The sequence below is a fragment of the Sus scrofa genome, chromosome X (assembly GCF_000003025.6).
Source record: "Sus scrofa isolate TJ Tabasco breed Duroc chromosome X, Sscrofa11.1, whole genome shotgun sequence".
NCBI classification, from domain to species: Eukaryota; Metazoa; Chordata; class Mammalia; order Artiodactyla; family Suidae; genus Sus; species Sus scrofa.
The window spans coordinates 60,241,684-60,255,492 of NC_010461.5; the positions used below are offsets into that span (position 1 = coordinate 60,241,684).

Genomic DNA, 13,809 nt, shown 5'->3' on the forward strand with positions numbered 1-13,809 from the left:
CGGGTTTGATCCCTGGCCTTGTTCAGTGGTTAAGGATCCGGCGTTGCCGCGCACTGTGGTCTTGCTCTGCACTGTGGTGTAGGTCACAGATGCAGCTTGGATCCTGTGTTGCTGTGGCTGTGGTGTAGGCCGGCAGCTGTAGCTCCAACTGGACCCCTAGCCTGGGAACCTCCATAAGCCACGGGTGTGGCCCTAAAAAGACTAAATAAATAAAGAAATTTTAAAAAACCCACTGCAACAACCTCCTGATCTCCTTGTATCCACTCTGCTCCCTGTCCAATTAATTCAACCTGCAATTACATATTACTCTTAGTTTAAAACCCTTCGATGGCATCCTATCATTCTTAAGATAAAGATCAAAGTCTTTATCATGGCTTATGAGGATCTCTGCTTGGTCTGGGTGCTAGCTACCTCTCTAGTCATGCCTTATAACACTACTTTCAGTGTTAATGCTACACTGTCTTTCTTTTAGCTCCTCAAATACATTATTATAATCCCCCCTGCCACAGGGCCTATGCACAATACCATTCACTTTGCCTGCAATAATCTCCCCCTCTCTGCAACATCAGCCCATCCCCACCTTCTTTCAATTAGTTAACTGCCAGCTCAAGCAGCACTTCCTCAATGACGTTTTTTCCCTAACCCAAGTCAGGATCCTTGGCTGTATTCTCTCAGAGGACAGTATTCCTTTCTTTCAGAGTATCCATTTCAGTTATAAACCACATATACAATAATGTGATTATCTGATTAACAACTGCTCTTCTGCTAGAATTTAAATTCCATGTGAATACTAACTTTGGTTTTGTGCTCACTGTTATAACCCAATACCAAATACAATGCCTGACATGCAGTAAGTACTCAACAAATATTTTGATTAAAGGGATGAAAAATTTTCCAATAAGGATGTTTATTTTCATGCTGTTTTAATATGAAAAAAGGGAACAAATTTGGTTTAGCCTAAATGGTCAACAGTGGAAAATCATGTAAACAAGTTACAGTGAATGCATACAGCAAAATATAGCCATTCAGAAACATTTGCAGTAACACAAAAAGATGTTAAGTGAAAAAAATCCAGTAGGAAACTTATTTTTCACAGGAAAAAATGATATGAATGTATGACCTTACACGTGCATACAAATGAATCTGGAAAGCAGTACCCCCAGTGTTAATACCAATAGCTATGTAAGTAGATGGAATCATTGATGATTTTTTATATTCTTTTTTTGCTTTCTTGTTTTATATGGTTCACATAGAAGAAAAAAATTTAATTCATTTTGAGGGGAAAGGTTACCCAACTTCAAGCAGATTTGCACAACAAAGAATGGGAGAAAATTATAAACATATAAGAAACCCAGGACAACACATTATTATACAGGGTAGTTTTTATATTATAGTTATTCTACCCAAGGCTCAGCAGACTATTTTTTCTAGTCTCTTTTATCCAGTTTATTGAGTAAAAGAGTAACAGAAATAAAACTGTTCATATTGTACAGGAAAATGACTACCTTCCTGAGCTGCTTTAAATACATAGGATGGCAAAAAACATAAAATGCTGAAAGTATAATTCTGAATGCTTTATTTTATACACACATGAGGTCTCATAACTAGAAAGGTATTTTTAAAAAGAGATTAAAGCTGCAATTTTAAAATTCACTTTTCCAATCAAACTATTACTAAATAAATACAATTTAATGCGTTTTGACACAAACTAGGACATTTCAACCACTTTCCCATTTCCAAGTTTCTTCTGTCTTATTTTTTTTGATGGAATAATGGCAAAAGGGCTCTGTTTCCACCTATCTTTAGAAACACTCTCTCCTGTCAAAAACCTTCTATACCACACCCCAAAATTTGTTCAATAAGGACACAGAGAAGTTATGGCTAAGAGCAAGAAAATTATTCTAGTTGGCTTAATAGTGCATAAAATGTCTCCACTCATTTAACAAAATGGGTTCTGAAGTTGTATAATCATGCCTTATGAACCATTAGGCTGTAAAGTACATGACTTTAGTTATAGTTTAGATAAACTACAAAGTTTAAAAAATAACATCTTTTTAAAAAGTAGAATCCAAATCAAAAAGACATTTCAGAGGCTGAGGCATATTTTTAAAGTATTTTAAACGAACTTATTCCTGCTGCACAAGAGTAAAATAAAATTGAAGGTCTCAATACAGATCCCAAAAGACAATGTGCCACCTTTTAAAATTGCCAGTTAATTCATACTGGACACCCAATGGTAATCCTGAAAGACAAAAGAGTTATCTAAAGCTGAAAAGAGACTAGTCACAGCTTGAGACTAAATCAGACATCACCTAAACTAATCTTTTCATTTCAAACTGAGCAACAGAAATAGCATATATATCATTTTAAGGTCACATTCTTAAAGAAAGGTGAGAAATGTGGGAAACAGGGAGGATTACAAGAAATTGAATTCTTTGAAAACACACTATTTAAGGAGTGTGTTCTATATTATAGTATAGACAAAAAAAACCCAATGATTTAAGAAAAGACAGTTCTTTCTCAAGGTCAAAATTTCTGAAGTAACCAATGGTTGATATCATAACAGTTTATCTTTTAAGCCTCACTTACACATAAAAAGAAAATATGAATTTTTAAGAAATTCTTTAACTTTTGTTTGTAATTTTCACAGTAAATAGAATTTATCTTAAAACCATAACTGTGATGATTATATCATGACAACAAAAGTTCTCTAAGATGAACACTATAGAAATATCATTAAAAGGCTTGTAAAAGTATTTGATCTACTTCTTCCTGAGCTAACATATACAATGCAGTCTTCTTGCTATAGCTAGAGAGCTTCAAATTCAAAACACGATACTTATATTTTAAGCCCCATTACAATGTAAAACTAGTACTAAGTTAGTATGAGGAATAATGTGAGAAAAAAGAATGTATACATGTATGTGTACCTGGGTCACCATGCTGTACAGCAGAAAATTGACAGAACACTGTAAACCAGCCACAATGGAAAAAAAAATCATTATATATATAAAAAGTTTTTAAAAAGGTTTCAACCTTACATTGGAATTAACTAACTATAATAAAGGAAAGCAATTAGATTTAGAATGAAAACACAAGAGTAACAAAAGAAGGGATTCAAATTGGCTCACTAAGAACTTTGCATGGTAACAAAGTTGTACTGTACTTTTATTCCCCTAGAAAAGAGTTTGGAAGAAAAGGTTTAGAGACATGGAAGAGTGTCAAAGAAGAGATGAAAGTAAGTGAAAAACAAGCTGGACAAAAATAAAAAGCAAGTGCCACAGAGAGAAACTTGATTGATACTAGAAATAATGCTCAATAAATATTTTTTCAATTAATAAATTAATTAAACCATTCTTAACATAAGAGGACAAATTCCAAGAGGAATACCTAAATGTTTAATTTATTAGGTCACAACTTTTGACAGACTTATAAATATTAACTTAATTGATATAATATATAGCTTAATAAGCCTTAAGAGGCTGGACAGGTAAAAACATAATGAAGGGAATATCTACTTGTACAGAGGGAGCTGAAACAGCACAATCACAGCATGGTAGGCCAAAAACAAACATGTAAGTAACACTGTAAGCACCTGACCCGATGGGGCATAACTGGAACGCCATAAATTGTACTGCCTATAAGAATCAGTACTCAACCACATGACCTGAGGGAAAGTTGCAGTTGCTCATAGTCAGAAGTGCCGTAAGTGAATACCAATAGCTAATAACCATGTGGATAGGGCACAAAAAGGACAACTTAAAAAATTAAAACACATCTGGAGGAGCTCAGATGGTATAATTTTCAGATTATTAAAATAACTGTATATTAATAAACTTAATATATGTTTTGCTTCTTAAGTCAGTAAAAGATCAGAAAAGGAAATTAGGGAAGCAATCCCGTTTACCATCACATCCAAAAGAATAAAATACCTAGGAGTAAACCTACCTAAAGAGAAAAAAGACCTGTACTCTGAAAACTATAAGACACTGATGAAAGAAATCAAAGATGACACATATAGTTTTCTGAGGCATCTCCATACTGTTTTCCACAGTGGTTACACCAATTTACAATCCCACTAACAGTGTAAGAGGGTTCCTTTTTCTCCACACCCTCTCCAGCACTTGTTGTTTGTAGACAGTTGGATGATGGCCATTCTGGCTGGTGTAAGGTGGTACCTCATCGTGGTTTTGATTTGCATCTCTCTAATAATGAGTGATGTTGAACATCTTCTCATGTGTTTTTTGTCCATCTGTATGTCTTCTTTGGAGAATTGTCTGTTTAGATCTTCTGCCTTCTGTATTATCAAAATGACTATACTACCTAAGGCAATCTACAGATTCAATGCAATCCCCCTCCAATTACCAAAGACATTTTTCACAGAACTCAAACAAAATATTTTATTTATTTTTTTTGTCTTTTTTTTTTTTTTTGCTATTTCTTGGGCCGCTCCCATGGCATATGGAGGTTCCCAGGCTAGGGGTCTAATCACAGCTGCAGATGCCGGCCTATGCCAGAGCCACAGCAACGCTGGATCCGAGCCGCATCTGCAACCTACACCACAGCTCACGGCAATGCCAGATCGTTAACCCACTGAGCAAGGGCAGGGACTGAACCCGCAACCTCATGGTTCCTAGTCAGATTCGTTAACCACTGTGCCACGACGGGAATTCCCAAAATATTTTAAAGTTTGTTTGGAAGCACCAAAGACCCAGAATAGCCACAGACATCCTGAAAAAGAAAATTGGAGCTGGAGGAATCAGGCTCCTGGACTTCAGACTATACTACAAAGCAACAATCATCAAAACTGCATGGTACTGGCACAAAGACAGAAATACAGATCAGTGGAACAGGATAGAAAGCCCAGAATTAAACCCACGCACCTACAGCCAACTAATCTATGACAAATGAGGCAAGAATACACAATGGAGAAAGGACAGCTTGTTCAATAAGTGGTGCTGGGAAAACTGGACAGCCACATGGAAAAGAAGGAAAGTAGAACACTCCCTAACACCATACACAAAAATAAACTCCAAATGGATTAAAGACCTAGATATAAGACCAGATACTATAAAACTCTTAGAGGAAAACATAGGCCAAACACTCTCTGACATAAACGACAGCAACATCTTCTCAGATCCACCTCCTAGAGTATTGACAATAACAACAAAAATAAACAAATCGGACCTAATCAAACTGAAAAGTTTCTGAACAGCAATGGAAACCCTAAACAAAACGAAAAGACAACCCACAGAATGGGAGAAAATCTTTGCAAGTGAAACAACTGACAAGGGATTAATCTCCAAAATTTATAAACACCTTCTGCAGCTCCATACCAAAAAAACAAACAACCCCATCAAAAAATGGGCAGAAGATCTAAACAGACAGTTCTCCAAAGAAGACATACAGATGGACAAAAAACACATGAGAAGATGTTCAACATCACTCATTATTAGAGAGATGCAAATCAAAACCACGATGAGGTACCACCTTACACCAGCCAGAATGGCCATCATCCATCTGTCTACAAACAACAAGTGCTGGAGAGGGTGTGGAGAAAAAGGAACCCTCTTACACTGTTAGTGGGATTGTAAATTGGTGCAACCACTGTGGAAAACAGTATGGAGATGCCTCAGAAAACTAAACATAGAACTCCCATTTGATCCAGCAATCCCACTCCTGGGCATCTATCCAGAGAAAACCACGACTCGCAAAACACATGTACTCCAATGTTCATTGCAGCACTATTTGCAATAGCCAAGACCTGGAAACAACCTGAATGTCCATCAACAGAGGAGTGGATCCAGAAGATGTGGTAGATATACACAATGGAATATTACTCAGCCATTAAAAAGAACAAAATACCAGCATTTTTTGCAACATGGATGGACCTAAAAATTATCATGCTAAGTGAAGTCAGCCATACAATGAGACACCAACATCAAATGCTTTCACTGACTTGTGGAATCTGAAAAAAGGACAGACTGAACTTCTTTGCAGAACAGATGCTGACTCACAGACATTGAAAAACTTATGGTCTCTAGAGGAGACAGTTTGGGGGGTGGGGGGATGTGCTTGGGCTGTGGGATGGAAACCCTGTGAAATCAGATTGTTATGATCATTATACAACTACAGATGTGATAAATTTGAGTAACAAAAATTTTTTTTTAATAAAAAGACATCTGGAGTGGCTCAGCTGGTATAATTTTCAGATTATTAAAATAACTGTATATTAATAAATTTAATATTTGTTTTGCTTCTTAAGTCAGTAACTTCATATTCTCACCAGAAAAGGTTGTTAATCATTGAAGAGCTGCAATTTTTTCCACCAAAAGCCTGTTCATTTCGAGGGAGTAGAGCCCAGTGGGCTCTGACAGAAAAATGAAAGAGTAAGAAAAAAGAATATGATATTTTGATAAAGGTAGCACAATCACCTTTTCTTCTTCTTCTTTTTTTCCTTTTAGCACTGCACCTGAGGCATATGGAAGTTCCCTGGCTAGGGGTCGAACTGGAGCTGCAGCTGCAGACCTATGCCACAGCCAAAGCAATGCTGGATCCAAGCCGCATTTGCTATCTATTCCACAACTTGCGGCAATGCTGGATCCTTAACCACTGAGTGAGGCCAGGAATTGAACCCACATCCTCACAGACACTATGTTGGGTTCTTAATCCACTGAACCACAACAGGATCTCCGACCATTTCTTTAGCTAATGATTTTAATTTTAGCTAATTTAAATTTAGCTAATGAATTTCAATAAGAATTCTGGTTTCATAGACATTCCTGAATTCCAAAGCAATAAATATTCTAACTAATAGTATCATCAGATTGGTTTAGAAGGAAACTACTTGGGGGGCAAAACTTATGGAGAGGGAGAAAAAAATATACCAAATACACCAAAAAAATTTGGATGCTGTTTTACATAAATGTGGGCTATGGGCTGATCGTTTTCTCCCTAAAGAACTAATTTAGCAGAGAATCTTGCAGTGCCCACAATTTCAAGGATAAGTAAACTGTCCAAAGAACTGTCTCTTCAATCTAAGCTAATGGAAACTAACTGCAATTAAAGGATTAATTTTATGGTAATAATATAATACAATACTGTTAGGGGTAACAGTGGCTTCATAAAATCTAGGTCAAAGACAAGAAACTTGAGTAGATCTCTAAAGGAAAAATATAGACAGTAAGTGGAAAGCTTTTCCCACATTACTAGGGATAAAAGTATAACAAGTTTATGGATAGGAGGAAAGATATATTAATTGTCAGGAAAAGCTGTGCAATTATTGTTATTTTCTCTGTATCTCAAGGTTTGTTTCCCAAGCCCTGCTGCTTTGAAACTACAATGAAGAGCTTATCTGGTAGTGAAAAGGCCCTAAGAAATTGCTTATGCCACTTATGAGATGGATTTGTACTTAACAGTCAATTTAATAATTTATAATTTAAAAAAACTACCAAGCTGACTGATATTCACATTGGCCAGACAGTGAATTCTCTATCCCAAAGGAAAGTCAATTTGAGAAATTAAATTAAGATCACAAGGCTGCTTAATGATAGATGAAATCAGAGTTGGAAAACAGCCTCTCCATATCATTCAGGTACTCTTGCCCACTGGTCTGTGTATCTACTCATTTTCAGAAGCCTGGAGGTGGAGTTCCCGTCCTGGCTTAGTGGAAACGAATCTGACTAGCATCCATGAGGATGCAGGTTTGATCCCTGGTCTTGCTTAGTGGGTTAAGGATCCAGCATTGCCAAAAGCTGTGGTGTAGGTCACAGATGCAGCTTGGATCTGGTGTTGCTGTGGCTGTGGTGTAGGCCAGCGGCTACAGCTCCAATTCAACCCCTAGCCTGGGAATCTTCAATATGCTGCAGGTGCAGCCCTAAAAAAACAGAAAAAGAAGAAGAAGAAGAAGCCTGGAGGCTTATTATTCCATTATCTCCCCAATCCTCCACTTTTTAATACTCCAAGTTGCTATTTCACTTCTTTGATTATACCAAGATTTATACAAAAGTCTCTAATTGTTCTAGTAAGTGCTAATCTCTCTGTTAATACTGAAGCTTATGACAATATCCAATCAATGAGGATATGTTTTGGGAGTTCCCATTGTGGACCACCAGAAATGAATCTAAAAAGAATCTATGTCAGAACATTAACAAAAGAGTGTATCAGGCAAAGTCGAGGAAGTAGTCCTTATATTAAGTTCGCCATTATTTTTTTGATTTTTATTATGAGCACAGGATTATCTAAATTTACTAACAGATGCTTCTTCAAAGCAAGAACATTAAAAGTTTAAATGCAGGTATAAAGTTCCAAAATCTTTTAAAAATAGGAAAATTCTATTATAAAACAAGTAATTCTTTAATTCACCTATTTTAAAAACAGGAGCTTCCAAATATTGAAACTGCTACTCTTTTTTTCATAATCACTTTACTATAGTCACGCTGAATAAACAAATTATTTACGTATCTTCTGAGTAGCATTATTAATACTTATTAACAGTCAAAAACATATAAGTAGAAACGCATAAAAAATAAAGCAGTAGGAGTTCCTGCTGTGGTTCAGTGGGTTAAGAACCTAACCAGTATCCATGAGGATGTGGGTTTGATCCCTGGCTTTGCTCAGTATTGTCGCAAGCTGCAGTGTAGGTTGCAGATGTGGCTCAGATCTGGCATTGCTGTGGCTGAGGCATAGGTCAGCAGCTGCAGTTCCAATTTGACTCCTAGCTGGGGACTTCCAAATGCCAGAGGAGCAGTCCTAAAAAGAAAAAGAAAAGTGGTAAAGATTTCATTTGGTTATTAGGTAAAAATCCATAATTTATCAGAGCGGTAAAATTTCTACATGGTAGTTTAGATGTTCCACCATCAAACTGTTAAATTTCTAAACAGCAGAGACTTGTGTCATCTTCATTACTGTATCTCCAGTTACTTGTTAGAGTTATGCACAAAGCAGGTATTCAACAACACATACTTTTTATGTATGTATTTTTTGGGGAGGGCTGCACCTGCAGCATATAGAAGTTCTCAGGCTAGGGGTTGAATTGGAGCTGCATCTACAGGCCTACGCCACAGCAACACTGGATTTGAGCCACATATGTGACCTATACTATGGTTTGTGGCAAAACCTGATCCTTAAGCCATGGGGCAAGGACAGGGATGGAACCCACATCCTCACGAACACTCTGTCAGGTTCTTAACCTGCTGAGCCACAACAGGAACTCCATAATTTTTAAATGAACGGCTAATAGTACAGTATATTACTTAGAACAAGCTCACATTATAGTAATAGCAGCTAATATTTACTGAGCACTTACTATGTGACAGGCACTATTCAAGAGCTTTGTGCTGGTGTGAGGAGTTAACTCATTAAAATCCCCTTTGATATAATTATCATCCCTATTTCAAAGATGAAGAAACTGATACATACAGAGATTAAGTAACTTGCTCAAGGTCATTCTAGCAGAAGTGACTGAGCCACGATCCAAATCTACATGGCAGAGCTCAGGTTCTTAACTACAACTCCATACTGCCTCTTTTGGTGGGTCTTCAAGCTCTATTCTATGATTTCTTTTAGCTAATGAGATTAAAGTACTGCAAATATAGTAGAGAACAAAGGATAAAGACCAAACATAAAGATTTACAATGGGAGTTCCCGTCGTGGCGCAGTGGTTAACGAATCCGACTAGGAACCATGAGGTTGCGGGTTCGATCCCTGCCCTTGCTCAGTGGGTTAACGATCCAGCGTTGTCGTGAGCTGTGGTGTAGGTTGCAGATGCGGCTTGGATCCTGTGTTGCTGTGGCTCTGGCGTAGGCCGGTGACTACAGCTCCGATTCGACCCCTAGCCTGGGAACCTCCATATGCCTCAGGAGCGGCCCATGAAATGGCAAAAAGACAAAAAAAAAAAAAAAGAATAAAAAAAAAAGATTTACAATGATGTTTTCTTTGTTTTATTTTATTGGAGAATAAAGAAATTACCTTGAAGTTTATTCTGCCTGAATCTAAAAGCAGTGACTGCTTTTCCTGCAATAGTCAACATATTTTTGGCGTGTTTAGAGCATTACTTATAAATTATCCTTAAGAGGTCTTGGTGACAATCTTGAAAGCTGTCAATTATCATGCCAAAATATATCATGCCATATCCATATATCAAGAATATATGGAAAAACAATTTCAGTATTTGGATTAATTTTTAAAAATACTATCTTATACTTTGTTGTTTATAAACATGACAAATACGAATATATAAAAATAAGAGAAACATAAATGTGATGTGTTTTGAGTTCTAGGAAAGAAAGAAGCTACAAAGGCAATTCAAGAAACAGGGAGAAAACATTGAAAAGGTTTCTTACCAATCACCTCCCACAAATAAATAACTAAAATTTATTTATCCCTTTACAATTTAGAAAGTACTTTTACATAAAATTTGTCCACTTGCCAATAACCCTGTAAATATCACTTCTACTTAGAGATACCATATATATACCGGTTGGGTGAAGTTAAAGAAAGAAAATAAAAGCAAGCTTAGAGAAAGAGGACCAGATGGAGAATTGTATAACAGTATTCCAATGACAGTTTCACTCACTTAGAGAAAGTATAGTGCAATTAAATCTTTTGATTTCAGTGGCCCTACTACTTAGCTTGTCTGTATAATGATAATGGCAAAGAATATGGATAATTAAATAAATGCATCAGGTAAATGGAGGATTTACCATGAAGCTAGGGGACATTCTAGAATCTTTCTAAACTAAGAGTACAGAAGGGAAAATGTTAACCTTAACACACACATATTACTTGTAACAGTTAAATGTTAAATTTATTTATTTATAAGGCTAGATTATGTAACAAATAACTGCATCCAATGCTATTTTAAATAAAGAACTAAAATGTTATAGAACACCAAGAGGAAATCATAGTGAGAACCCACTTTGACATAAATCACAGCAATATCTTTTTGGATCCACCCCCCAAAATAATGAAAACAAATAAATAAATAAATGGGATCTAATTAAACTTAAAAGCCTTTGCACAGCAAAGGAAACCATAAACAAAACAAAAAGACAACCTACAGAATGGGAGAAAATCGTTGCAAATGAAGTGACCAACAAGGTTTAATATCCCAAATATACAAACATCTCATGTAGCTGTATATCAAAAAAACAAACAACCCAATCAAATAATGGTCACGAGATCTAAATAAATATTCCTTCAAAGAAGACAGATGGCCAAAAAGCATAGGAAAAGATGCCTAACATCACAAATTAAATATTAGAGAAATGCAAATCAAAAGTACATTGAGGTATTACCTCACACAAGTCAGAATGGCCATCAATGGAAAGTCTATAAACAAAACATGCTGGAGAAGATGTGGAGAAAAGGGAATCCTCCTACACTGCTGGTGGGAATGTAAATGGAAAACAGTACAGAGGTTCCTTAAAAAACTAAATATAGAACTATCATATGATCTAGCAATCCCACACCTGGGCATATATCTGAGAAAACCATAATTCGAAAAGATACATGCCCCCCAATGTTCATTGCGGCACTATTTACAATAGCCAAGACATGGAAGCAACCTAAATGTCCATCAACAGAGGAAGAGATAAAGGAGATGTGGTATATATGCAATAGAATAGTATTCAGCCATAAAAAAAATGGAATGCCATTTGCAGCAACATGGATGGACCTAGGGAGTATCAGACTAAGGAAGTAAATGAGACCGAGAAAGACAAATTTTATATATCACTTATATGTGGAATTCAATAAAAATTGATACAAATGAACTTATTTTCAAAAGAGAAATAGACTCACAAATTTTGAAAACAAACTAATGGTTACCAAAGTGAAACCATTGGGGGAGTATAAATTAGGAGTTGGGATTAACATATACACGCTACTATATGTAAAATAGGTAACTGGAATCCCCTGGTGGCCTAGCAATTAAGGATTTGGAGTTGTCACAGCTGTGACTTTGGTTCAATCCCTGATCCGGGAACTTTTGAATGCTGCAGGCACAGCCAAAAAAGAAAAATAAATTTAAGTAAAATAAAATAGATACCCAGCAAGGACCTATTGTATAACACAGGGAACTCTACTCAATATTCTTTAATAATCTATACGGGGAAAGAACCTGATAAAGAATGGACATATATATGTATAAATGATTCACTTTGCTGTATATCTGAAACTAATACAACACTGTAAGTCAACTATACTCTGATAAAATATTTTAAAAATAAATATTTAAAAAATTTTAAAAAAAAGAAATAGGTGTTTTCTTCTGGTACAGTGGGTTAAGGATCGGGCATTGCCACTGTAATGGCTTGGATCACTGCTGTGGTACAGGTTCAATCCCTGGCCTAGGAACTTCCACACGCCATGGGTGCAGCTGGAAAAAAAAAGAACTAAAATATTTAGGTTGGCAACTTTTTTTGTTGTTTTTTTTTTTTAGTCAATCATGATATCTTTTGTTTGTTTTAAGCCTGAGAAAAATCTCATCCATATAACCATGGTCAGTTCATATGGTTTTGTACTAGAAAAACAGCAGTTGCAATGAGTCGATCAAAACATTCTGGAATATAATAATCTTGAATATATCTTCTACACAAGCACAATCAGCTATAATAATTTCCAGTTACTTGTTATTGGCTCTTACCCCTTCCTTCGGGTCTGTGTGGAGTCCTCCTCCTGCATGACCATGCCAACATGTCCTCTTTTCTATCAGTGGCCATGCCTGGACAGCCTAGTTAAAGATAATACCAAGCCATCCATTAGCTATTAGAGAATTTCAGATCTTTAAAAATCTGACTTAGTCTAATCTAATTCCCCCAACAAATTCAGAGGCACGGCTTTGAATAGTTACAGAAAACACCTTCATAATGAGCTTACAGATAAATTTATACAAAGAATACTGAGATATAACAAATTACTCACACACAAATTACTTTCTCTAAATAGCTTTTCAAATTAGTGTTTAAAATATTTAACTTGTATAAGACTTCTACTTGACCAATACCAGCTTTGTTACTGTTATTTGCTATTAAAGCATCATGTATTCCCTAACTCTATCATTGGCAAGTATATAATACACTTAATTAATTGTGTCCCACTTGCTTTTCATATGTATAAATCTTTGCTTTACAATTTAATATAGCTGATTTTACATAACTGATTTTTTTCTTATTATTCTGGCTCACATGTATATTCAGAAACAAAGTATCCTTTAATATGTCAAAGTTTATCTTATGCTATGGTAATTTATACACGTCCTATCTTTACTACTACATGGTAAATTCCTAAATATTAAAGACAGCCTCTTTTATCCTTGTATCTCCCATGGCCTATACCACAATGTCTTGCACATTGGCTTGTTGAACTAGCTTATAAAAGAGCTAACTACAAATGTCCAAACTAGCTTCTAAAATATGCAACATCCCACTTATTATAAATTTTTAAAAGGCCCTAGATTACGCTCAGGTTAGAGAAACATTAAATAACTTGAGAAAATACAATAGTTGAAAAGACAGTAAAGAAAAAGCTTAAAATTTAGTCTTCCTAATTTTAAAAAAAAGTCCTCAAAAAAACTTTAAAATACATAGATATAATGTTTCTTCAGTAGGCATAATAATAAATAATTAATAAACAAGGGCATAGTTACTTACAAACACAAATGAATCCTAACAGTATCAGCTCTGGATCAAGCTATAAAATGTAATTACAAAAAGCAAAAGAACCTTCTTGTTCTCACCAATTGAGGCTCAAAAAGTAATTGCCATAAATGGGTTATTGACTTTTGGATCAACAATCTTAAAGTATTTT

General features: G+C 35.7%; 1 protein-coding gene across 3 annotated transcripts in view; it reads right to left on the reverse strand.

The window, feature by feature from the left end:
* The window catches only part of ABCB7 (ATP binding cassette subfamily B member 7), a 126,540-nt gene that overhangs the window by 55,125 nt on the left and 57,606 nt on the right, over window positions 1–13,809 (reverse strand). For all 3 annotated transcript variants that reach the window (XM_001928719.5, XM_021080711.1, XM_021080712.1), the window contains one exon: window positions 12,647–12,733. In XM_001928719.5, the coding sequence (XP_001928754.2) occupies window positions 12,647–12,733 (87 nt within the window). The remainder of the gene's footprint in view (window positions 1–12,646; window positions 12,734–13,809) is intronic.